The 26,544-nt window shown below is 37.1% G+C and overlaps 1 protein-coding gene across 1 annotated transcript in view; it reads left to right on the forward strand.

Annotated features, from left to right (window-relative positions):
• Nucleotides 1-26,544, forward strand: part of adamts12 (ADAM metallopeptidase with thrombospondin type 1 motif, 12) — a 39,995-nt gene that overhangs the window by 4,150 nt on the left and 9,301 nt on the right. Inside the window, exons 3-20 of the mRNA XM_051894925.1 lie at nucleotides 7,208-7,388; nucleotides 7,518-7,765; nucleotides 7,885-7,968; nucleotides 8,158-8,282; nucleotides 9,473-9,622; nucleotides 11,132-11,275; nucleotides 11,409-11,553; nucleotides 13,713-13,805; nucleotides 13,890-14,035; nucleotides 16,137-16,306; nucleotides 18,080-18,213; nucleotides 20,191-20,311; nucleotides 20,484-20,728; nucleotides 21,434-21,575; nucleotides 21,756-21,882; nucleotides 23,465-23,675; nucleotides 23,975-24,889; nucleotides 26,357-26,509. Of these exons, the coding sequence (XP_051750885.1) occupies nucleotides 7,208-7,388; nucleotides 7,518-7,765; nucleotides 7,885-7,968; nucleotides 8,158-8,282; nucleotides 9,473-9,622; nucleotides 11,132-11,275; nucleotides 11,409-11,553; nucleotides 13,713-13,805; nucleotides 13,890-14,035; nucleotides 16,137-16,306; nucleotides 18,080-18,213; nucleotides 20,191-20,311; nucleotides 20,484-20,728; nucleotides 21,434-21,575; nucleotides 21,756-21,882; nucleotides 23,465-23,675; nucleotides 23,975-24,889; nucleotides 26,357-26,509 (3,534 nt within the window). The remainder of the gene's footprint in view (nucleotides 1-7,207; nucleotides 7,389-7,517; nucleotides 7,766-7,884; nucleotides 7,969-8,157; nucleotides 8,283-9,472; nucleotides 9,623-11,131; nucleotides 11,276-11,408; nucleotides 11,554-13,712; nucleotides 13,806-13,889; nucleotides 14,036-16,136; nucleotides 16,307-18,079; nucleotides 18,214-20,190; nucleotides 20,312-20,483; nucleotides 20,729-21,433; nucleotides 21,576-21,755; nucleotides 21,883-23,464; nucleotides 23,676-23,974; nucleotides 24,890-26,356; nucleotides 26,510-26,544) is intronic.

Here is a 26,544-nt window from a genome sequence, read left to right on the forward strand (position 1 = left end):
GAAGAACTGTAACCAGGTCAGTGTGTCAGCACATAACATGACTCATTCTAACTTGGCAATTGAACAAGAAGTTGCAAACGGGAAAAAAGAGGAGATGCAGAGAGAATCAATAGTTGGTGAAAGCACAGGAAAGAGTTCTGGACTTGAAAATGAGCTTTGATTTATTAGGTGCATGCATAATTTGCAGAAGTTTGCCTGCAGTACTTGCACTAAATGCTCTCTCTGTCTGTCAGTCACTGCCTGAGCATGCAGGCCCCTCCTGTAAGGTCGCGTTTGTGTCAGTCAACAGCGCTTCATTCCGTTCTCATGTTATCTTCTCCTCCAAACATTCTCTCTCAGTCTCGGGTGCTATTACACTCACATTCCATTAACTTTTATGCATTCACTCCTCAGAGACTCCGGTGTTTAATGTATGAATGAGAGAGGCAGAAAATAAGACAGAAAGACCTCTGTAAAATTGCTGTTTAGGATGCTGAGATGATTCCAGGTGCTTTTGCTTTTAAAGCGGACAAAGACAGGATTCTGTGTGACCAAACTAAAATATAATGAGGTGCAAATGGTCAGTACAGAGCATTTATGCACTACAGCCATGCACAAACGATAAAAAACAATGTGCTAATGTTTTGTGCAATGCAATTGGTGGTGGAGCAGAGGCCAAAAACCACACATGTTCAACACTGCAGAGCTTGTGGAGAGTTTTTGAAGGAATAGTTTAACCAAAAAAAAAAATTCTGTCATCATTCTGTAATTTTTGTGTGGAACACAAAAAGAGTTTTTAATTTTATTAATATTTTTCCATACAAGGCAAATTTATAGTGATCACCACTAGTGTCACCAAACATGTTTGCAAAAACATTGACTGTGTTAAAGGGGGGGTATAATGCTATTTCATGCATTCTGACTTATTTACACTGTTAAAGAGTTGGATTCTCATGCTAAACATGGCCAAAATTTCAAAAAGCTAGTTGGATGTATAACGGAGTATTTCTGTGCCAAAAATACTCTTCAGATTGCTCAGAAACTTCGGACATTTTTTTCGAGTATGGCCCTTTATTATGTAATAAAGGATGGTATTCCTTGTACAAGCACTTCTCCCGGAAGAGTGTGCATGCACACATCGACCAGAGCGAGAGAGCAAGAGCACGCCCATCATCGCGCTTCGTTCAGCTTTACGGAAGTCGTCGGCAGCCCTGCACAGGACTTGCTTGAGAAAGATTTGTCACTTTGTTTTTAGACTACGAAATCAACAATGTCACCAAAGAAGTGTGTTTTTGGTTGTGAGGGAAAGATAACCTTGCTTTCCAAAGAACCCAGCGTTAAGTAGAGCTGAGAGTTTTGTGCGCACACATTACATTGATGCGCTCTCGATATTTGTTATTAAAATAACCATAGAAACTGATAGTTGCAATCACTTTTTTATTGGTCAAAATGAATGGAGAATATCTTGTGTTTTTCCGTGGCTGCTCGAGCCCTCAGGATCGGCGCTTATGGTTTTATAAACAAGGCCCAGTTCTACGCTGGATTTACAGATCGTTTGAAACTGAAAGATGGAGCGGTCACAGCGATAATGATCCCGGTCATGAGTCGGAACCGTGGTGAGTAAAACTGCTTCAAAGGTCTGTTTTGTTGGCAATAGGCGCCTAAGTGTATATAATGTAAACAACACGAACGTAGTGAATTCATAAATTCATTACTCGTCATTCACTATACGCTATATTCATTATAGTGATTCAAAAGTTATCCATGGATAATGCGATGGTGTATTGTGTGTGTTTAAATACATTTGTTTAGCTGACCATTGATAGCTTGCAGACAATCGCTACACAAAAGCTGCACGTGCTCATCACTCTTTAGCTCCACTCACACGGCATGCCTCCAGGCGCTCGGCTGTTTTCGGAAAGACTTGGTACAGCGTATGTATCTTTTATAAATATGATAAAACTACAGACTTTTCGGAGATATGAAGGATGCACAACTACTCTATAGGTACTTAAGATTAACATGAGATTGGCAGAAACTGTGTGTGATACCCCCCCCGGACCGCTCAAACAATACACTAGTGTTCAAAAGTTTAATTATGAAGTTTAATCAATTTAAAATTAAAAAAAATTATGTTAATGTATTTTAAAATGTAATTTATGCAATGCAAAGCTGAATTTTCTGCATCATTACTCCAGTCTTCAGTGTCACATGATCATTCAGAAATCATTCTAATATTTGCTGCTCAAGAAACATTACTTATTATTATCAATGTTGAAAACAGTTAATATTTTGTGGAAACCAGATTTTTTTATTTTTTTTTATTTTTTTTAAATTATGATTCTTTGATGAATATAAAGTTCAAAAGAACAGCGTTTATTTGAAATAGAAAGCAATTTAATTTGTCCTTGCTGAATAAAAAAATCGTACTGACTCCAAACTTTTGAACAGTAGTGTATCTTGAAAGCAGTCCAGAGCCACAGTGTTTATAATTATAATCATCTCACACATTAATCTAGGATGGGACAAAGTATTTTAGTAATGTGGTGTATTTCATTTGCAGGATAAACTGAACTTTAAGACTGTTTACTGTTTGGTTTATGGTCCTTGTGAAAAACTCAAAGCACTGAACTCTGTTGACTCCTTTTTTCCCCCAATTTTTATTTCAAACCAGAGCAGTTACAGATAAACAAAACTACCCGTCACCGACCCGCTCTGCAGTAGTCATCAGATCCATACATGCTTCCTGCCCTCCAGAGGACGTATGGCTGGTTTTGAAGTACTACACTATAGTTTGAAGTCCTTTACATAAGATGGAAGTCCTATATAGTATCCTGTTTGAAGTCCTACCAAAACCTGCAGGAACTCTGGAAGCCGAGCAACACACACATGGCTTCTGGATTTAGCTTTTGTTTTCACAATGCCCCCTGACACCAAAGCTCGCGTTTCTGCTGTGAGGAGCAGATAAGGAGAGAGAAAGAGAAGACTGGCCCACAAAAAACAGAGATGGACTTAAATGCCTTATGGGCTTGTGTAAACTACCTTGCAGTAAAATGACACAGCAATTGTATTGTATTTTGTGTGTGTGTGTATATATACACACACACATACTCATATGCTCATACACTCATACACATATCATGGTATTTTGTCAGTACTAGGTTGCAGTTATAGCATCAGATGATACCACAGTACTTTAAAGGGGACCAATTATCCCCGTTTTCACAAGATGTAATATAAGTCTCTGGTGTCCCCAGAATGTGTCTGTGAAGTTTAAGCTCAAAATTCCCCACAGATCATTTATTATAGCTTGTCAAATTTGCTCCTATTTGGGTGAGAGCAAAAACATGCCATTTTTGTGTGTGTTCCTTTAAATGCAAATGAGCTGCTGCTCCCAGCCCCTTTCCAGAAGAGGGCGGAGCTTTAACAGCTCGCACTTCAGTTGCTCAACAACAACAATGCTGGAGAATCTCACGCAGCCAAAATGAGGATTGTCAGTAACGGTGTTCAGCCTTACATTGTTCAAACCGGAGTCGGACACTGATGGAGAGACTGATGGAGGAAGAAGTTACAACTTTTAGTTTTCTGAATGGTTAGTGGATAAATTTGATTAAACTCATCGACTAGCACGTGCCGTCATGTTAATCTTTTGTGTAAATCCAGCGTTGAATTGACCCTCGTTTGTGAAGCAGTCCGGCGTAAAATGACGGCATGGCAACAACACTCTACTACAACAACTCTTCCTCTTCTCTAAAGCAGCCCAACATGACCTCAACCCCCTTTGTTGTGTGTTCTCGGGGGCAGGGTTTATGTAAATTGTGGGGTTTGTAATGTCACCAACCTGGAAAGAAGCTTGTTGTAGTCCCTACCAGCCGTTTGTTGCAGTCTTTAATATGCAATTTCTGTAAAAGAAAGTATCTCCCTTTGCATTGAACTTTGAGCATCATAACTTTGCAGATGTTGTTTATGCTCAAACAGCAAAATTACACACTAACTAAAGTTAAAAAAGTGAAATCATTATCAAGGACCCCTTTAAATATATATTGGTACTGAATGATTTCCATTTTCATATTCCATAGTACCAATATACTTCAAAGAATATTGTAGTATTATACTACTGTATCAACATAGTATAATACTACTGTATCATATGAAAATTTTACTGTATCAATTATACTGTATCATCATCTGATAATACTAGTATTTTCATTATAAATGCCCAAAAACATGGTATTTCCATGGTACATGTCTAAAATCTAGATATTTTTTTGTAGCATGAAGATTTAAATTAATGATTTGCTTTGACTATAGGACTCTTTTTTATTGGACTCTTGACTATAAGAAACTTGTATTGCTCAGCCGTTGCTCTTTCTACATAAATAATGTTTTAACTTTGACTTTGCCCAGATATTAAGAGAAATAAAAATCATATATATATATATATATACACACACACAAATGAGACACTTGTTGACATACAGTAAGAGTATAGCAGCTCAGATTATTTGGTTTTGGAAGTATTCAATGAGAAATGTTTGAGTTCGTATTGAGATCTCTGGTTTTTGATGTCAGACTTTGCTATCTTGGCAAATCTAAGCACAGTTTGAGATCTCTTCTGAAACTGTAGAGGAGACACATAAGATTACTGGGTTCTTTTCTCAGGAGAAAAATCTGAGAAGCAGGAGACATAAACAAATCTCTGTTTACTCTCCATTTTTGTCTAGGGTAAGCAATTGAGACACTAAACAGATCTCAGTTGTGATTTTTCTTTCATTTGAGGAGATATGTGCTTTCAGAGTCTCACGCCATACCTATACGACACAGTTGTGAGTGTTGCAGTGGTTAGTATTGTTTAGACTCTGTGGATGATCGACGTGGCTGAGTCAATATTATGACTGTGTCTCCAGCCCCCTGGAGAATTCATGGTGTATTCCTCTGTCTTTCCACAAATCCTAGTATCTGTTTTGCATTACGCACAGCCCAGTTTCGAAACATTTGGAATGTTTTTCTGGTCACAGTTTATTTAGTTTGTACTGAACACACACACATGCATACACACCTGTTTTTGGCCTGTGGGACTGATTCATTCAGCATGGCGGTGAATGAGTGCATGAGTGCGGTGAAGCAGCTGGGATTTCATTACAGTTCCAAGAATGAACGGCGATAAGAGAAAAATGGCTCGTTTCAGAGGTGTTTTTTGCCAAATTAAATCTCACAGGTTGAAGTGTTCAGAGTCCAAGACATACAGAGAAACACACTTTAAGAACAATGTAAAAAGTGAACATGCAACCTGATCTGACCCTTAAAATGTGAGCTTAGCAGTTGGGATTATGAGTTTGTTCAAAACTCTATCCTTAAAGGGATAGTCTGTCATTCAGTTTTGAACAAACTCATAATCCCAACTGCTAAACTCACATTTTTTAAGGGTCAGATCGTGTTGCATGTTCACTTTTTTACAATATTCTTAAAGTGTGTTTCTCTGTATGTCTTGGACTCTGAACACTTCAACCTGTTAGATTTAATTTGGCAAAAAACATCTCTGAAACGTGCCATTTTTCTCTAAGGTGCAAATAGGATTGAATTCATTTTAACACACATGTCAAACTACATGGATGTGTGACATTTAACGAATGCATTGAATGTGTTATAATGTGATTGTTTTGTGTTTTAGCATGTGCACGTGACACGTTTGAGCACACCGGGTGGGTAATCTTACTAAAGCCCCCATAGTGTGGAAAAAATGCCAGGACTGGCAAGAACTTGCAAGGAAAATTAACAAACAGAGCGAGTGTGACAGGGAAAATACCTTCCCTGCATTCAGTGGAATTCCAACAGATCTAAATAATGAGGCCCGACACCTGAAGTGTCATTACAGTACAAACTACTTTAAACGATTTGAACAAACCATCAATGCGTAACGCGTCCCATGCTGTTTGGGCTACAGACATGAATGACACCTCAAACTGAGTGGCTTGTTAAGGAGAAATGGGCTGTAAATTTGTTGGGTGTGCCATTTCCAACTGGTGGATGTTAAAACAGGTGAAAAATTACCATAGATTTACACTGGAAAAGTGTGAACCCATGGGATCCCTAAATTTTAGATACAGGATGGTAGACTCTTTTCATTTGAGCAATGTACTGAGACCCTATTTCACAGAGACAATAGACGACCCCCAAAACAGGAATGGTTTTACAGGCGGAGGCCACTGACATTTTTTTCTCTACTCATCTTTTCTGACTGTTTTTCACTAGTTTTGCATTTGGCTTAGGTCAGTGTCACTACTGGTAGCATGAGGCGATACCTGGACCCTACAGAGGTTGCACAGGCAGTCCAACTTCTCCAGGATGGCACATCAAAACATGCCATTGCCAGAAGGTTTGCTGTGTCTCCCAGCACAGTCTCAAGAGCATGGAGAAGGTTCCAGGAGACAGGCAGTTACTGGACAGGGCCGTAGAAGGTCCTTAACCCATCAGCAGGACCGGTATCTGCTCCTTTGTGCAAGGAGGAACAGTATGAGCACTGCCAGAGCCCTACAAAATGACCTCCAGCAGGCCACTGGTGTGAATGTCTCTGACCAAACAATCAGAAACAGACTTCATGAGGGTTGCCTGAGGGCCCTACGTCCTCTAGTGGGCCCTGTGCTCACTGCCAGGCACCGTGGAGCTCGATTGGCATTTGCCATTGAACACCAGAATTGGCTTGTCTGCCACTGGCGCCCTGTGCTTTTCACAGATCAGAGCAGGTTCACCTTGAGCACGTGACAGACGTGAAAGGGTCTGGAGAAGCTGTGGAGAACGTTATGCTGCCTGTAACATGTTCAGCATGACTGGTTTAGTGGTGGGTCAGTGATGGTCTGGGGAGGCATATCCATGGAGGGACGCACAGACCTCTACAGGCTAGACAATGGCACCCTGACTGCCATTAGGTATCAGGATGAAATCCTTGGACCCATTATCAGACCCTACGCTGGTAGGGTACGCTCGTACGCTGCTTAATTTTTTGAAATTTGACTTTTTTTCCACGCAATTGCGAGTTTATGTTTCACAATTCTGAGAAAAAAAGTCAGAATTGTGAAGATAAAAAGTCGTAATTTTTATTTTTTATTTAGTGGCGGAAACAAGCTTCCATAATTAAAAGTATTAAAAAAATTGTACTGCCCCCAAATGTTTAAACGGTAAATGACATCTGTTATGATTTATGACTAACTGTCTTGTTTTTTACTTATAGAGAGGGCTGTTAAATTTACCGGAGGGGCCGTTATTGATCGAGCCGGTCCGTGGCCACACCCCAAATGTCACTCATCCACGACACCCACATGTGATCTACCGGAGTTTAACCTGGAGCGGCCTCAGGCGGCGACGCAGCACAGATGCGCACAGCGTTCGCTATAGTCCTTGTGGGGTCAAAGGTCAGATAATAAAGAAATTATGTTAGATGCATAATCTTTAGATGGTATTAAAAGGATACTTTGGGAAACTAAATTTTTTAATCACTGTAAGCTGTGGTGCATGAGCAGAATTTGTGTGTGTTTGTGCAGATGGTTCCAAGTATTCCCAACAGGTGGAGCAAGAGAGAGAGCGCTGGGAGCAGGAACAGCAGGGTGGGGATCATAATCACGATCCAAATCGGGAATGGAGTCAAGAGTGGGAACGCCCTCGGAGGATCTCCCCTCGCTCTATCAGCAAAGAGCGCTGGGTGGAGACCATGGTGGTGGGCGACTCCAAACTCGTGGACTACCACGGAAGTGGAAACGTTGAGTCCTACATCTTTACCATCATGAACATGGCAAGTGATTCGGTTTGAACTAAGACTTTCATTGTATAGAGAAGAGCAGCTTGGTGAACTGTTACTTCGATTGCAGCTCTGACTTTCTTATGTAAATATTTTATTTTACTTTCTTGTAGGTGGCAGGAATTTTTCACGATGCCAGCATCGGTAATGCAATCCATATCGTATTGGTCCGGCTCATTCTGCTACAGAGAGAGGAAGTACATATGAATTTATTTTGATATTCATATATTTATTTTGCCAAACTGATTTATGCTGGTTAGTGCTGGTTAAACAGACATCAGTGCTTAAGAAGTCTGAAAATAAGCACAAAATAACATTTGCTATTTTTAGCAGGGTTACTGGGCACCATATAAATAAAATTAGTTTGGACTTTTGTGTGCTTTCAGAAAGGGCTGAAGATCATTCACCACGCTGATACGACTCTCACCAGCTTCTGTACCTGGCAGAAAAACCTCAATCCTCAAAGTGACACTCATCCTGCACACCACGATGTCGCTATACTCATCACACGGTAAAAACACTGCGGCCCGTATATGCAAACATGCACAATACATACATATAATTTAATATCTTTTATATTTAAATATTTTTTTATTTATTATCTTTTATATTTGTTATATCTTATATATTTAATTTTTTATTTAGGTTTTTATTGCAGTAATTTCAACAGTTGGATGGTACCTGAAATCTCAGACAGTAAAGACAATCAACAACTGAATGCATTAGTAAAAAAACATTTACATAAATAATAACAGTAATAAATAAATGATGCTTTTACAATAGTATAATAAAGACAATAAAGACATCAGTTGTTAAAGACATCAACAATGCTATAAAAATATAAGCTAATTCAAAATATTAATAAAATCTATAATGGTATATAAATAATACCAATTTTAGTTAATTTTTAAAGCTTTTAAAGCTTTATTTCATTTAATGAAATAATTTCTGAAGGATCATGTGACTGAAGACTGGAGTAATGATGCTAAAAATTCAGCTTAGATCAAAAGAATAAATTACATTTTAAAATATTAAAATGGAAAAGTTATTTAAAATCATTTTAAATAAAATAATAATTTTTACTGTATTTTATTTTATTTTATTTTTTATATTTATTTTATTTTGTTTTTGTTTATTTTGTTCAGATAAATGCGGCCTTGGTTTCAAAAACAATATATACATATATATATAAATGATCCAAATAATATCTAAATATCTTTATCTAAATTAACTGGATTTATTCAAGTCCATGAAATTATTTAATATTGCTGAATAGACGTAAATACATTGGAATGCACCGCTGAAACAACTGCACATATACAGCTACCTATAGTAAAGGACTTAATAATACCATTACGAGGGGATAAAGTGCTGTCAAACACACACATGAACTCGTTCACTCTCGTTTATTATCATAAATGTCAGTTTCTTGGTTACAGTAATGGGGCTGTCTGTCTCTGAGGTTTTAACATCCCCTAAACGCCCTCTTTTCAACCCAGAGCTCCACAGATTGAATGACCTCATCATGTTCTGATCCAAGGCTTTGAGATTCTCCAGAGCTGTTTTGCATAAATGGCAAAGAATTCAACCCATGGCCATAACTCTTCTTCAGCAGTTTTACCCCTGCAGCACAACTTTAGTAGCCTATAAAATGAATGTTGTGCTCTTTTGTGTCTGACCTGGTGTGATCTCTCTTCTCAGGAAGGATATCTGTGCAGGCATGAATCAGCCGTGTGAGACGCTAGGCTTGTCTCACCTGTCAGGCATGTGCCAGCCGCATCGCTCCTGCAATATTAACGAGGACTCAGGGCTACCGGTCGCTTTCACCATCGCTCATGAGCTTGGACACAGGTACGTTTGTATGAAATGGTGTCATTGGTGCCTGAATATGGCATTCATTTTTCATCCATCATTTGGAAAGATCACTGATTATGAACTGTGAAATAAAATCAATAATTTAGCCACAATGCAGTAAAAACACAGACACCAAGGAAGGGGTTACACTCTAAAACATCGAGAGTATAAAACAGACACACCCACTCACAGACTCACACACAACACACTATTATACACACAGAAATGAACAATATGGCAAAAGACACACAAATAAACAATATGGCCAGAAGACTCAAATTAGAGGTTGAAATCAGGTTGATTAACCTCTGATTAAGCATTTGTTTTCATTTTTGTTACATTTTTGTTGCATTTTGATGTTATGCATAAAAAATATCTTTACTTCACAAAAAGTTGTCTTTGAGGATATCTAAATATATATATATCCAAATCCACAACCTAATAAAAATACGTATTTATATCTAAAAATAAGTATTTATGTCTAAAAACCACTAGTTTAATTGTTTTTAATTGAAAAGTAATAGAAATATTAGATTTTTTTTGTATTATTTTTAATTAGAAAAAATCTTAATTATTGCATAAATATTAACTAATTATACTATAATAAATGCATGCAAATTTAGTGCATCTTTATAAAATAAAATTGTTTTACATTGCACATCAAAAGTGTTATATCAAATAATGTGACTAAATTAATATACATTTCTGCATGGTGTTATATGTCAATATTCATTCATGCATTTTATTCCAAAGAAAATAAAGTTTTATTTTCATAATCTTTCATCAGAATATTATAACTTTCTTAGCTTCTGAAATGACTTTTCAACTGATGTCACAAAACTTTTCACAATCCAAACAATTCCTGATCCAATCAATCCCTCTCTATATTTTTTTTCCTTGAAATACACTGCCGTTCAAAAGTTTGGGGTTGTTTTTTTTTAAATTAAAACATATTTATCAAAGATGCATTAAATAGATCAAAAGTGACAGTAAAGGCATTTGTGATGTTACAAATAATTTCTATTTAAAATAAATTCTGTTCTTTTGAACCTTCTATTCATCAGTATCCTGAAAAAAAATATTTTCCACAAAAATATTGAGCAGCACAACTGTTTTCAACATTGATAATAATAAAAAAATATATATTTCTTGAGCAGCAAATCATCATATTAGAATGATTTCTGAAGGATCATGTGACCTGAAGAGCAGAGTGATGATGCTGAAATACAACTTATCATCAGAGGAATAAATTACATTTTAAAACATATTCAAATAGTAATTGGTTAACAGTAAATTTGCAATAATATTTCACAGTAATACTGTCTTTACTGTGTTTTTGATCAAATATATGCGGCCTTGGTGAGCAGAAGAGACTTCTTTCAAAAACATTAAAAAATCTTACCAACCCCAAAACTTTGAACTGCAGTTTGAAAGGAAATTCTGGAAGATAATTTGAAAGGAAAAAAAGGTGACTTAAGGAGTGACTCAGCTTGTTTTGTGTTGTAGTTTCGGAATCCATCATGACGGTCAAGGGAATGACTGTGAGTTAGTGGGGAGACATCCCTTCATCATGTCCCGCCAGCTCCACTACGACTCCTCTCCTCTCACCTGGTCCTCCTGCAGCAAGGAGTACATAACACACTTTCTCGAGTGAGAACACGCACTCATGTACAGGAACATGTAATTGCATGCTTTATATCTTACGTCTTGCCACTAATTTTTGAATATTCCAGACTATGATCTTCATTCATAAAGCTCTGTTATCTTCCTTTCACCTGCTCAGTCGAGGTTGGGGTTTCTGTCTGGATGATCGTCCATCTAAGAGGGACCTCAGCACCCCGGTGGCGGCACCTGGAGTGCGATACACCCCCCAGCACCAGTGCCAGCTGCAGTACGGACCCAACGCCACCTTCTGCTCAGAAGTGGATGTAAGGAGTGCATTGTTCAAAAAACAAGATAAATAGAAAGGGCAAGATCCAGGTTCAAATCAAGTTAAATATCTAAATAAATAAATAATCATTTACTGCAAACTATATTATCACCCAACTCTTTATATAAAGTTGAATATATAAGTATGTCCAACTTTATCTGCAAACATACAGTATACTCACGTAGGGCGATGTATGCTATATAGCAAATCTCAACTGCTTGATTGCCTGTATCATCGCAAAATGTAAACTATCACTGCGTCTGAGTATGCTTACTTACTTCCATATTATATAGTATAGTATGTGAGCGTAATATTATATCCAAATTCATAGTATTCATAAAACAGTAGGCGAAAAGTACCCGGATGACCTACTACTTCCGGTGAGATTCTGAAGTGTGCATTCGAAGGGCACTTTACTATCCCATGAGGCCACGGGTGAGGAGTTGTGAATGGAAGTGAAGCAACGTGACTGACGGTGTGGGTCACATGACAATGACAACATGGCGGATGTAGTATGTCCAATTTTCAATCATACTACACACATTAATACTATATAGTACATACTTTTTTAACGGTTGCGAAGTTTCAAACCAAATCCATCTTTTTTTCAGACGCAGCAATTATTGTCGCCCAGCTCTAATCTGCTAAATGCAACTGTAAGGCATAAAAATCTTAAGATATTATAGACATTAACATTGTGATTTTCTCTAAAGCAGCTTTGAAACAATGTGTATTGTGAAAAGTGCTATATACATTTAAAAAAGTGCTACATACATTTAAAAAAGAGGGTTATCTACCCATGCAGAAGTCACCAACATGATAACATGTTCTGGGTGGATGCCAGGACGTTGCAATGCGGATGCTAGGCGGATTTTAGTGGATTGCTATGCCGTTTCAGAGCGAGTGTGGTCCTGGTGGTTGTTTATTGCCTCTATTTAAAGGACTCTACTCTATGCCCAAGTTTCTGTGTTATTTAGGTTCCTAGATTTGGATTGGGACACTTTGTGTAATTTTTTTGGCCATTTTATTTTCTCCCAGGCAAAAATTGTCCAATCAAAACATTGTCAGATTTTCAGAAAAAAAATACATTAAATCACTTGAATATAATAAAATAATTTCACAATTCTCTTCAGTAAGCTGTGTGATTTGGTGCTTTTACACCAGAGTTTTATGATTTAGGTGTTTGTTCAAAAAGTTGAAATTATTTTTTGTGGTAATAGACACAGGCAGGGCTTGCCATTAACACCCGCCAAATGTGGCGTGTAACGCAGTCACTCCTACTAGCCACTTTGGCGGGTTTAATTTTATGTATAATATATACATTTTTCAATTGCAGTCTTTCAAAAAGGCATCTGAAATAATAATCTAAGTGCAATGTAGTCATTATTCAGTTATTTCGATACGATAACTGAAATATCTGAAACGCTTCCAATACTTATTTTCTGTAGAATAGATACATGATACCAGCTGCGCTTTATCTCTCTCTTCTCTCTGACAGCGAATTGAAACACAAACCCACCTCCCCTCACTCGCTCCTTTCATTTGCTCCGGATGAATATTGTTGGTGTCACAGAGCTTGAATTTCAGCGTGGGATTGCGCATATTGCGCATAATTTTACACATTCCTGCAGATTTTGTTCTCGCACCCAAAGTGCGCACACATAAAGCCGCCTCTCAGTACTAAATTTAGTTCTTTTTCAAACAGTCAAATACACACAAAATAATGTCAAAATGCCGGTCTTGGTGATTATTCACGTAAACACAGGCAGTTATGTTTTAAGTGAATGTAAACAGTTGAAAAAGAAGACGCATGTGTAACAGTATAGTGGATCCGCGCGTCAGGTCTTAAAGTGACAGCAGCCTAATATACCTGCTGCCAAATATGAGATAATATTAAAAATATCTATATGGCAGTTTTTCCCCATGGTATCAGTGTCAGAATTGTGGCCAGTGAAAATGCTGAGTGGCTAGTAACTTTTTTGGAGCAAAAAAAGATCATGTCAAGCCCTGGACACAGGTACAGTTTAGAGTTTAAGTTGTATTTATCTAAGAAGATTACTTTGATTTTCTTCTAAAATATAATGTATTTTCTTGTCTCAAATAACAAAGGGGTTCTTCAGGTTGTCAAGTAATTAATGCTGGCCCTTTTGTTTCCAGAATGTGTGTCAAATTCTGTGGTGCTCTGTAAATGGTTCATGCCGCTCCAAACTGGACTCGCCAATCGACGGAACCAGGTGTGGACCTGAGAAGGTAGGAGAGATTTACATGTAGATAGAAGAACACAAAGTATTTTTTGTATTGCTATATATTTAATCATGTATCTGTGTGTGTCAGTGGTGTATCTCTGGTGAGTGTGTCATCGTAGGAAAGTTACCGGAAACAGTGCATGGAGGCTGGGGTCCCTGGAGCACCTGGTCTCACTGCTCTCGGACCTGTGGAGCCGGCGTCCAGTCAGCTGACAGGGAATGCAACCAGCCCAAGTACCACAGCCACTTCTTCTCTTCATTATTCCTCAGTGCTTTTCTTTTTTTCATTCATGTTTTGTTGTCAGTTTGGGGTCAGTAAGATTTTTAAAAATGAAATTAATACTTTTATTCAGCAAGGGTGCATTACCTTGATCAAAAGTGACAGCATCAGAAGTTGATCAAAAGTGACCAGATCAGCATATTAAAGGGTTAGTTCACCCCAAAATGAAAATTATGTCATTAATTACTCACCCTCATGTCGTTCCACACCCGTTAGACCTTTGTTCATCTTCGAAACACAAATTAAGATATTTTTGTTGAAATCCGATGGCTCAGTGAGGCCTGCATAGCCAGCAATGACATTTCCTCTCTCAAGATCCATTAATGTACTAAAAACATATTTAAATCCGTTCATGTGAGTACAGTGGCTCAATATTAATATTATAAAGCGACGAAAATATTTTTGGTGCGCCAAAAAACAAAACAAAATAATGACTTGTATAGTGATGGCCGATTTCAAAACACTGTTTCACGAAGCTTTGGAGCGTTATGAATCAGCGGTTCGGAGCGCCAAAGTCACGTGATTTCAGCAGTTTGGTGGTTTGACATGCGATCTGAATCATGATTCGATACGCTGATTCATAACGCTCCGAATCTTCCTGAAGCAGTGTTTTGAAATCGGCCATCACTAAATATGTCGTTATTTTTTTTTTTTTTGGTGCTTTATAATATTAATATTGAACCACTGTACTCACATGAACTGATTTAAATATGTTTTTAGTACCTTTATGGATCTTGAGAGAGGAAATGTCATTGCTGGCTATGCAGGCCTCACTGAGCCATCGGATTTCAACAAAAATATCTTAATTTGTGTTCCGAAGATTAATGAAGGTCTTACGGGTGTGGAATGGCATGAGGGTGAGTTATTAATGACATAATTTTCATTTTTGGGTGAATTAACCCTTTAATATTATAAAGCGACAAGAATATTTTTTGTGCGATAAAAAAAACCTAAAATAAAGACTTTTCAACAATATCTAGTGATGGCCGAATTCAAAACACTGCTTCGGAGCTTTACAAATCAAATCAGTGGTTTGGAGTGTCAAAGTCACATAATTTCAACAGTTTTGATAGGAGATTTGATAGGAGATCCGAATCACTAATGTAAAACAAAAGATTCGTAAAGCTCAGAAGCAGTGTTTTGAAATCGACCATCACGGGATATTGTTGAAAAGTCGATATTTTGTTTCTTTAGTTTTTTTCTGTTTTAAATATGTTTTTAGTACCTTTATGGATCTTGAGAGGTTCAGTGGCTTTGCTCTCAATAGTGGCCTCACTGAACCATCAGATTTCATCCAAAATATCTTAATTTGTGGTCTGAAGATGAACGAAGGTCTAACAGGTGTAGAACAACATGAGGGTGAGTAATTAATAATTAATAATTAATGACATTATTTTCATTTTGGGGTGAACTAACCGTTTAGAATGATTTCTGAAGGATCATGTGACACTGAAGACTGGAGTAATGATGCTGAAAATTCAGCTTTGATCACAGGAATAAATTATATTTTAAAATATATTAAAATAAATTGCAATATTTCACATTATTACTGTTTTTAGTGTGTTTGATCAAATAAATGCATCATTGGTGAGCTTAAGAGACTTTCAAAAACATTAAAAAAATCTTACAGATCCCAATCTTTATATATATATATATATATAGTATATAGTATATAGTATTCTGTGTGCAGATATAGTATTTATTTAGTATATATTTATGTATGTATTGAGCCATTAATGGGTGGATATTCTATGCATACAGATAATTTACATACTTGCTACAATAAACATACAATAGCAAAAATGTTATTCTGACAGCCTATTCATGTATTTCTGCATATTATCTGTACTACCAGCAGAATACACTAGAGGGCACACCTGTACCTATTTTGCAAACGGCTGCCTTTATCGCTGTCATAAATTGAGTAGCATCTTAAACCACAACATGTTGAGTCTTTAATTAACCACGGTCTCTTTTTTTTCTCCCCATTTCAATTCTTACCCCTTCTCAGTCTTTTCATATGATCTGTAGCGTTATTTTTGTTTCTATGTACAGACCTGAGTTTGGAGGGAAATATTGTATGGGTGAGCGAAGGCGCTACAGGATTTGCAACACAAAGCCGTGTGCCAGAAAACAGCCCTCCTTTAGAGAGATGCAGTGCAGTGAATTTAACACCGTGCCCTACCACAATGAACTCTACGACTGGATACCTGTTGCGAGCACCTGTAAGATCACTTTGCATCACATGCATCAAATTATTCAAACTCAAATTTACATATGCATGGTACAAGATCAATATTTGTGGTCTATTTGTACTGTTCAAAAGTTTGGGGTTGGTGTTTTTGAAGGAAGGCTGCATTTATTTACTCAAAAATACAGTAAAAATGGTTATATTGTGAAATATTATTACAATTTAAAGTAACTGTTTTTTTAATTGAATATATATTTATAATGTAATTTATTCCTGTGATCAAATCTGAATTTTCAGCATCATTACTCCAGTCTTCAGTGTCACATGACCCTTCAGAAATCATTCTAATATGCTGATTTGCTGCTCAAGAAACATTTCTGCTTATTATCAATGTTGAAAACAGCTGTGCTGATTAATATTTTTGTGAAAACCAAGGCACATTTGTAGATCTATCTTAACTTTCATTAGTACATTAACTTAAAGATTAAAGATTAAAAGAATTTCATGGGTCATGAGGATCTGTTTGAGAAATAATTTTTGCAAATTTTCCTTTTAGTCATTTATGTACAGTGTTAAATCTGTAAGCCATAGCATGTAAGCCACACATAGTTGACTGTTTTGGGCCTGTAAGCACCCTAGCATTATGGTTTTCTTTTTTGATTATATTTCTTAAGAACTGTTTGAATAAACACCACTGGCTACAGAACTGTAGTGCTTTTAATGTTTGTTACACTGAAGACTTGAGAAATGAAAACATGTGCTTTCTACAACTGAACAGCTGAGCCAAGATACTGAGTTAATGCACGCCGCGGCGGGTCGAGGCCTGTTGACATTAACATAAAACTTCTTACACGTGGCTGCTTACAGTTTTATAGAGTTTGTTGGTTCACTTTCAAGAATGCCCCACTTTTATTAGCCAGCTTTAGAGGCGCGTGGATTCCTGACACAAATGTTTAGTCATTGTTGTTTGCTCTGTTTAAACAGTTGGAGCACAGCAGGAATTTTGGATTGTACATTATAGCCTAAAGATCATTTGATGTTTGCATGGTAACAATATCTATTAATAATAAACTTATGATTTTTCTGGGTCTTTTGGTAACTTAGATTTACAAAAAAGTTCTGTGGTAGTACCATGGTATAGTATCTACGCCTAAACTACTGCTCAAAAGTTTGGGGTCAGTAAGATTTTTAAAGAAACTAATATTTTTATTCAGCGAGGACACATTAAATTGATCCAAAGTGACAGTTAAGACATTTATAATATTACAAAAGATTTATAGTTCAAATAAATTAGGTTATTTTGAACTTTCTATTCATCAAAGAATCCTGAAAAGTGTTCTCACAAAAATATTAAGCAGCACAACTGTTTTCAACATTGATAATAATAAGAAATGTTTCTTGAGCAGCAAATCAGCATATTAGAATTATTTCTGAAGGATCATGTGACACTGAAGACTGGAGTAATGATGCTGAAAATTCAGCTTTGATCACAGAAATAAATTACGTTTTAAAGTACATTCACATATAAAATAAAATATTTCACAATATTAAAATTTTTACTGTATTTTTGATCAAATAAATTCAGCCGTAATGAGCATAAGACAACTTTCAAATTCACTGGCCTCAAACTTTTGAACAGTACATAGTTCTAGGTTATACCATGGTACTTCTTTGTACTTTCCATATTTCCATTAAATCTATTAAATGTATTAGTATAAAGGATTTGACAAACTCTATAGTAAAATGCTTCACTGTATCTTACAGTAAATAACAGGCCTGTCTCTCTTTCATTCTGTCTCTCTTAAAGGGCGTCCATGCGAGTTACACTGCAAGCCTGTGGATGAGGATTTTTCTGAGAAGATGTTGGATGCGGTCACAGATGGAACGCCCTGCTTCATGAACAACAACAGCAGGAACATCTGTGTCAATGGTGTGTGCAAGGTAGTATGGCTGGGTATGTCTTATTCAACCCATTTTTGCTTGTGTGTACGTCCGTGTATTGATGTTTAGCTGTGTTTGGCTGTACAATAAGGGCGTTTTCACACCTGTAGATCATTTGCTTTGTTCCAAAACAAGGATTAAAATTGTTACAATGTTGCGATGTCTTCTTTGTCCTGTTCGCTTTCACAAGGCAACAGTTCTAAATGGACCTCTCATTGGTCAGCGTGCAACTGTTTATGTTCCAGGATTCGGCTCATAGCGGTCATCATCAGTCAGGATGGACAGACAACAGCTTCGCGGGCTGATTGTGGCTTTCTTTGTAGCCGTCATTATATTACTTTATCATTTTTAGCAAGAATGAAGGCTTTGTCTGTTTTTTAATGTGTTTTGGATAGATTGCCGTGTTCACATATGTGACCCTGGACCACAAAACCAGTTATTAGGGTCGATTTTTTGAAATTTAGTTACTATTTTTCAATATAAATATTTGAAAATCTGGAATCTGAGGGTGCAAAAAAAATCAAAATATTGAGCAAATCACCTTTAAAGTTGTCCAAATGAAGTCCTTAGCTATGCATAGCCACTCACAAAATTAAATTTTTGATATATTTACGGTAGGAAATTTACAAAATATCTTCATGGAACATGATCTTTACTTAATATCCTAATGATTTTTGACATAAAGGAAAAATCGATCATTTTGACCCATATGATGTATTGTTGGCTATTGCTACAAATATACCCGTGCGACTTATGACTGGTTTTGTGGTCTAGGGTTACATATGCCTAAACGAACCAAACTAAGGGAGAAAATGTACCAGGTTCTGAAACAAATGCTCCAAATGAGCCAGGTGTGAAAACGCCCTAAGTGTAACAAAGTATTTGTGCACTTGAGTGACACTTTCACATGTCTGAACTTCATTATATATCAAATGAGTGTCTGCATCTGTGCTGCACAAGCTTTACTAACATCATTTTTTCTTCATTATTCTTGTGCAATGTCTTTGAATCAGCTGGAGCTGGTGTTTAGGTGATTTTTAGTGGATGTATGAAGTCAGTTCTCCTCAAGTAACCGCAGGTCTAGTTCATCACACTAACTAGAAGCATGTTCCACTGATGTTTCACAAACGCAAAGTGGCGCAATGCTTTTCAGCTTCATTTTGAACTGTATGCACTTCCATTCAAAAGTTTGTGGTTGGTAAGATTTTTACAATTTTTTTTTTTTTTTTTAAAGAAGTCTCTTATGTTCACCAAGGCTGCAATTATTTGATCAAAAATACAGTAAAAACAGTAATGTGAAATATATATTTTCTATATTAGTATTAGTAATTTTAATGTTTTAAAATAAAAAAAAAAACATTTCAAAAATGTAATATAATTTTAAATTATAATTTGTTCCTTTAATGGCAACCATGATATTTTTTTTCAAGATTCATTGATGAACAGATAGTTCAAAAGAACAGAATTTATTTGAAATAGAAATCTTTTATAACAATATAAATGTCTTTGTCACTTTTGATCAATTTAATGCCTCCTTGCTGAATATAAGTATTTAATTTCTTTCAAAAAGAGAAAAAAAATCTTACTGACCCCAAACAGTAGTGTATATTATCCAGATATGTCACCTACAGGTCCATTTACAGATAAATTAACCTTAAAGGAATATTTCATTCAAAAATTAAAATTCTGTCATACTCACTGCCTTAACAAAAAACAAGTCATACAGGTTTGGAACGGCATAAAATTATGACATTATTTTCCTTTTTTGAGTGAATTATGTCTTTGTTTTTACAAATACATATATTGGTTGGTCAACAACATGTAGGTGCATTTTTGTCTCCTAATATTGACCTTTCAAGTTATGAGAAAAGTAAATTCTGAGTTATGTTTTTGTGCCATAAAGAACAATTATATTTTGTGTGTATGTATGTGTGGTGGTGTTTTTGTATGTGTTTAATTTGTGTAATCTTTTTCCAGGAGGTGGGTTGTGATTTTGGCATTAATTCTAATGCTAAAGAGGACAGCTGTGGCGTTTGTCTCGGTGATGGATCCACTTGTGAGACGGTGAAGGAGAATTTTGTGAAGCAAGATGGATTTGGTGTGTAGCACACGTGACTTACTGTATATATTTATATGTATATTTACGTATATTATTGATTGAATTAGATTTAACAAATGATAAATAAAATTATATATGTCCAGATGTGTGTTGAAACTGCAGTGTTTGAATGATGCCTTATAGGGTTTATAAGTGAGATCATGTGATTTAGGTTACATGGACCTGGTTTTGATCCCTAAGGGAGCACGGGATATCTTCATACAGGAAGTAGAAGAGGCTGGGAATTTCCTTGCGATCCGAGCGGCTGATTCAGAGGAATACTACCTCAATGGGAATTACATCATTCAGTGGAACGGAGAGTATGAGGCAGGTGGCACAAAGTTTTACTACGAGCGGAGCGGTAATATGGAGAATCTCACCGCTGCAGGACCAACAACTGAACCTGTCATGATCCAGGTACTGACCCTCACGCACGTGAAAATGCACAAATATTAAAGGAATATTCTGGGTTCAATATATCTTTTAAACTCTATAGACACCATCAGGTTTATAAAAACAAAGGAAAATTGTGCACTTACATTAAAGTCTATACGGCAAGAAATTCTGAGGTTTGTAGTAAGGAAAAGTAAAGCTAAAAAACAATAATTAAAAAATAATGATAATAATTAAAATAGCGTTTATGGGTAGTTGCACCACATCCCTTTCTGGCACAGATATCATTTCTGTTGAGAGCAGAAAAGGTTGGCAAATGAGTTTATAACGCCATTGTCATACAATTTTTGTTTGTATTAACACATTGAGTAAATAGTCAGTGTTATTTACTGTGATAATCAACATGTCACAAAAAGAGCCCATTGTATTGAACCTGAAATATTCCTTTAATGAACCAATGGACAATTTTCCCAGAAAGCATTTTTGTTAGAATACCAAATTTTGATTTAATTCAGTACTCACTCTGGTGAAAAATAATTTTATTATCATAGCAGACGCAGAGTGGTTTTGATTTATCAGTCTTCTTCTGACATTATTTATGTGAGAAAGCATGAAAAGTAGCTTGACAAATAAAGTTGTTGAGTCTAAGACTGGCGACACTTGCAGAAGATGATTTCTTGAATACTGTCAGTAATGATGGATGTTTTTGTTTTAATGTGAAACATTCAGTTGTTGTTCCAAGAGCTGAATCCTGGTGTCAAGTATGAGTACACCATTAAGAGGAGCCGCCCACTGGGGAATGAAATTCTGGAACCAGAATACATCTGGAAATATGGAGCTTGGACTGACTGCAGCACTACCTGTGGGCTTGGTATGGAGGTTTTCTTCACTTTTCGGTACAGTCCATAGTTAAATTGACTCATAATCTTTTTTTTTGGTTCCAATCAATTGAAATGCAGTAGTTACTGGGTTTGTTGTTGTTTAAAATGTTCTCCCATCATTTAGATATCTTTGATAGCGGGTAGGTTTGACCTTTTTTCTCTCTGTATAGGTGAGCAGCATCAGCCTGTGCGCTGTTTTGAGGCAGAGGTTGGCGTGGTTGAAGAAACACTGTGTGACCCCAGTACACGTCCTGATGACAGGCATCGCAAGTGCAAGAACATGGACTGCCCTGCAAGGTACGGTTCTGTATAAATAATGGCTATGTTCAGAATGGCACACCACCATACTAGTCTTATTTATTATTTCCTCAGTGTGTGGTATGTGTACCGTGCATAGTATGCAACTTTTCTGTATCCAGAGGACCTACGACATTTGCAAAAATGGGCATTACACAGCAGAGTATACTGTGCTGATTGCTGTATCCCATAACACAGAATGTCATTTCCAGTGTGACGAAAGAACCATAAATCATATTGAGGTTTTTAAAATCCTTTTCTTGAACCTAAATTAAAAATGCTATTTAATTCCTTAAAGGCACAACATGTAATTTTCGCCGCTAGAGGTCGGTTATTCAAAACAAAGGCGTAGCTTTATGATGCTGTGAATGAACGTGGAACCATGGGAGTTGTCGTCTTCACCTCCACAGCTGATGGAAAGCAATCCGATGGACTCAGGCAGAAATCATGCTCATGGATGAGCTAATGTATTAAAGTTTTATTAACGTTACTATGGTATGAAGCAGGGCGGGCCGAGAGCCGCTGGAGTCCAGCTGAGCTTTTATTATGCTTATGCTGCAGTTGGCCGCTTCCGCTCTTTTCGTTGCGTATGTGGGGTAAAACAGTGCTGTTTTAAAACAATCATACTAAATACATTTGAGTGTATTGAAAGTTATGTTATAACGTTACTCTGCGTTTGCTCGGTGGCTGGTAGAAAATGGAAAAAGCTCTCTCTGATTATGCTATGTTAGCCACTTGACAAAATAGTGTTGCTCTGAGGCATGGTAAAAACATGGTACTCGTGGTAAATGAAGAAAACAAGCAATTCAAACAATAAGACTTCTTTTGATAAATATATCCAAACTGTTGCTCACCTGTCTAATTAAACACATAATATATTAAAGCATCTTTAGTGTTTCATGGTCTTTCTATGAAAGTAAAAATCAAGGGTAACATCATTGATATGCGGCGAAATGACATGGTCCGTATCCTGGTTAAAATTGCTGATTTCTATGGATTTAAATATTGTTGGAAATGTTTGGGATAATATAAATACACAAGTAAACAAAATATATAACATTGTTCTAGTGGTTTTTAGATATTTTAATCCAAAAATCGTACATATTGTGCCTTTAAATAGGAAACTTTTATCTTTGCGTATTGCATACCGTTTCACTTAAAATATAGGCCTTAAAATAAGCTAATACAACTAAAAATCAAGATATTTATTAGTATTTAGTTATTTTTATAACGAATATACATCTTTCTAGTTCTAAAATATTTTATTGGGTAGAAACCGTGAGTGGATATTAATGTGGACAATATGATGTTGCGGACAATAGACCTTAATTAGGGTAGTGCTATATTTCATTTTTCACAGGAATGAAAACAAGGCTGTGAGGAATAGAATGCAGTGCATTCAATGGATTGTATAAAAAAGTTTTGAAAGTTGTGAGTTGTAAAAAAATTACATACCTAGGACCTTTATTCAGTCAGTGTAAAGATCTTTATTCAATTATAAAGACTGTAACTCCATCCCTCACAGCCTCATTTTCATCTGTGTTAAATTCAATATGGTGTCTAAAATCTTTGCTGGCTTCAGGTGGTGGGTGGGAGGATGGCAGACATGCTCGGCTACATGCGGTCCAAATGGAGTGAGAAAGCGCACCATTCTGTGTGTGCGAACGGTGGCCGGAGAGGAGCGGGTTCTGCACCCTGGGGACTGTAAGCAGCTGCTCAAACCCAAACCTGTGGTACCTTGCAACCGAGATGTACCGTGTGGATCAGAATGGACTGTGGGGAACTGGAGCGAGGTGGGCTGTTTTATTGTAAATTAACCTGATTAATGTTCTTTGTGTTAGAGCTCTTATAAGTTTACAGAGCTCCTAAAGGGACATGGGAATTGTAAAAAGATGGAGATGGTAGGGAAAATTATATATCAATGCTTTTGTGTTCACTTGCAAAATTTTCACCTTCCCCCAAGAAGCATAGCTTTTGCTTGCAAGACTTTTGCTTTTGCTTGCATGACTTTTGCGTTCCCCCAAGAAACTTTGCGTTCGCAAAACTTTTGAGCTGGAAATAACTCATAATCACTCATTTATTCATCCCACAGTGCTCTCTGTCTTGTGATGGAGGAATAAAGTCCAGAACTGTCAAGTGTGTGGCAAAACATCCCAGCCTGTGCAGTCCTTCCAGTCGACCTCGTTCCACAATCCTCTGTAACCTCCAGAGCTGCTCATCCACTAACAGATGGACGGGTTCTCCGTTCCGACCACGATTCCGACCTAGAGTCCCTCCTAAAATCCCAACACAGGCCCCCGGGACCCAAACACCAGGATATAGTACCACTATAGTGCCTCCTAACACTACTTCCATTACGACACACACCAATACTTCCCCAACATCCACAACATCTGACATCATCCATGAAGATGACCGAGACTTCATCTTGGTGAGGGATGGTCACAAAGACAATGGTGGCTGGGGAGAGGTTCCCACAAATACTAAAGACCAGGGAGCTCCTGAGGATGAGGAGGGAAGCACAGACCTGCAGCCTCCGAATAAAAGCTACACAACCGGTTATGATTACATAGTCGAAGATCCAACTGGAGAAGAAAGGGCACGTGATGATGATATGTTTACTAGCACACCCACATCCACTGTCCGACCAACCACAACTCGAGCACCAATGCATACTAACATTGGCACAATAAAACCAACCACTACCAGCAGAACCCAATACATTGATCTGACAACACATCAATACACTAAAACAAGCCCATACGAACTAAATACCACCCCAAACTCAGTGCCACATTTGAATACTCAAACTCCACTAGTAACTTTGCCTACAGTGAAGATTCTGAAAAAGGCCTCACAAACACCGAAAGGTCCCAACAAAGGCAAGACGCCTAAAGCTCTCAGGCAGAGGCCGGAGACGGCGACCACCACCGATGACTATGGGAACCTGAATGCACGAGATCCTGTCAGTAGGAGTGCATTTTGGGAAGTGGGCAACTGGAGTGATGTAAGAATGCAAACTTAATTAGTCAATGTCTAATGTGATCATCTGCTTCTCGTTGCATTACCTGCAAAGAATTATGACTAGATGTGCATTTCCAGAAGGAGATGGCAATGCTTGTGTGGCAGCAAAAGAATAGTGTTAAAGGTTTAGGTGACTTTAGGTTTTAGACTTTGGATGACATGATGCTGTTGACGTTGTCATGAATTTCTTCATCAGTATTTTTGTCTTGTTTTTTCTTCAAATTTCTAAATATTCTTGAATCAAGATATATTTACATGAGAAACAAAAAGAAAAGTCTTGTTTACTGATAAATATATAAAAAAATAAGTGAGTTTATGCTTAAAATTAGAAAAAAATATCTGCCATTGGGTTAAAAAAAAGTTTAGTTTTTTAATGAAAACTAAAGTTTAGTTTTTGAATAAAGTAAAGTTTTTCTTATCCCATTGGTAATTATTTTTTCTTTTTTAATAAATTAAATTTTTCTTACCAATTATTTTTTCTTGTTTTAAGCACAAATTTTTGATGCATTTCTCACAAAAAGTTCAGGATTTTTTTTTTTTCAGGATTTTTTGATAAATAGAAAAGTCTTCACTGTCACATTTGATGAATTTATTAATAAAATATTAATTTCTTTACAAAAAACTAAAAGAAAAATAGTTTTGACCCCAAACTTTTGATCATTCACCCCCAAACTAGTGTACCTGTTTATTTACACTTGAATCACTTTTCCACCTGGTATTAAGACGCGTTTTGGTCGATCGGATCACAAGTGGACAACGCTAAATACAGGTGTAAACATTTGAGCTTGTCCACTTTTGACCACTTCCAGAGGTAGTGGGAAACGTATTCGACCAGATTGCTTTCGTAGTGTAGACGCTCATGTGGTCGAATGCGTTCAAACAGCCACAAAAGACCACCAACTCTCCGCCTACTGACCTAACGCATAAACATTATGGGAAGCATGCTAGCCAGACAGGATTTAAACTTTGTCAGCTGGAGACTTGAGTTTGGTTTGAAGACAAAAAACATACCAAGCTCAATGTTCTCTCCCCATTCCTGATTTCTAACACACACTCACAGCTTTCAGCTGGTCTTGAGGCTGTCAGAGCAGAAACGAAAGCTGTTGTTCTCCATTGATATGTAAATTGCGCAAGCTTATTTTGTCCATTAGATCAAAAGATCTGAAAAACAAACATACATTTACCCGCCCATAGACCCTCCCCTCGAAGAAATCAGGACAGAAGTTGTTGAAAGTGGACAAAAGAGACAGATTAAAACACCAGGTATGAACAGGAATGTGTCTCCCTCGTCTACTTGTGATCTGATCGACCAAAACGCATCTTAACATCAGGTGTAAACAGGGCCTTAGAGTATCCCATGTACATCTGAGGTAATAAAATGCAGTTATGCAGTACTAATAATTCATTCAATGCACTCACTCTAGTCTCTAATGTGTATTCTTTGTCCCAGTGCTCTACTACGTGTGGTCTTGGAGCGGTGTGGCGGTCTGTAACCTGCAGCTCAGAGCGTGAGGAAGACTGCGCCAGTGTGAAGAAGCCAGAACCTGCCCAACGATGCAACCTGCGACCCTGTGCCATCTGGAAGAGTGGTAACTGGACCAAGGTAAAGCCACATTTTCAAAAGAAACCTTCATTTCT

This window comes from Ctenopharyngodon idella, chromosome 5 (assembly GCF_019924925.1).
Source record: "Ctenopharyngodon idella isolate HZGC_01 chromosome 5, HZGC01, whole genome shotgun sequence".
Lineage (NCBI taxonomy): Eukaryota > Metazoa > Chordata > Actinopteri > Cypriniformes > Xenocyprididae > Ctenopharyngodon > Ctenopharyngodon idella.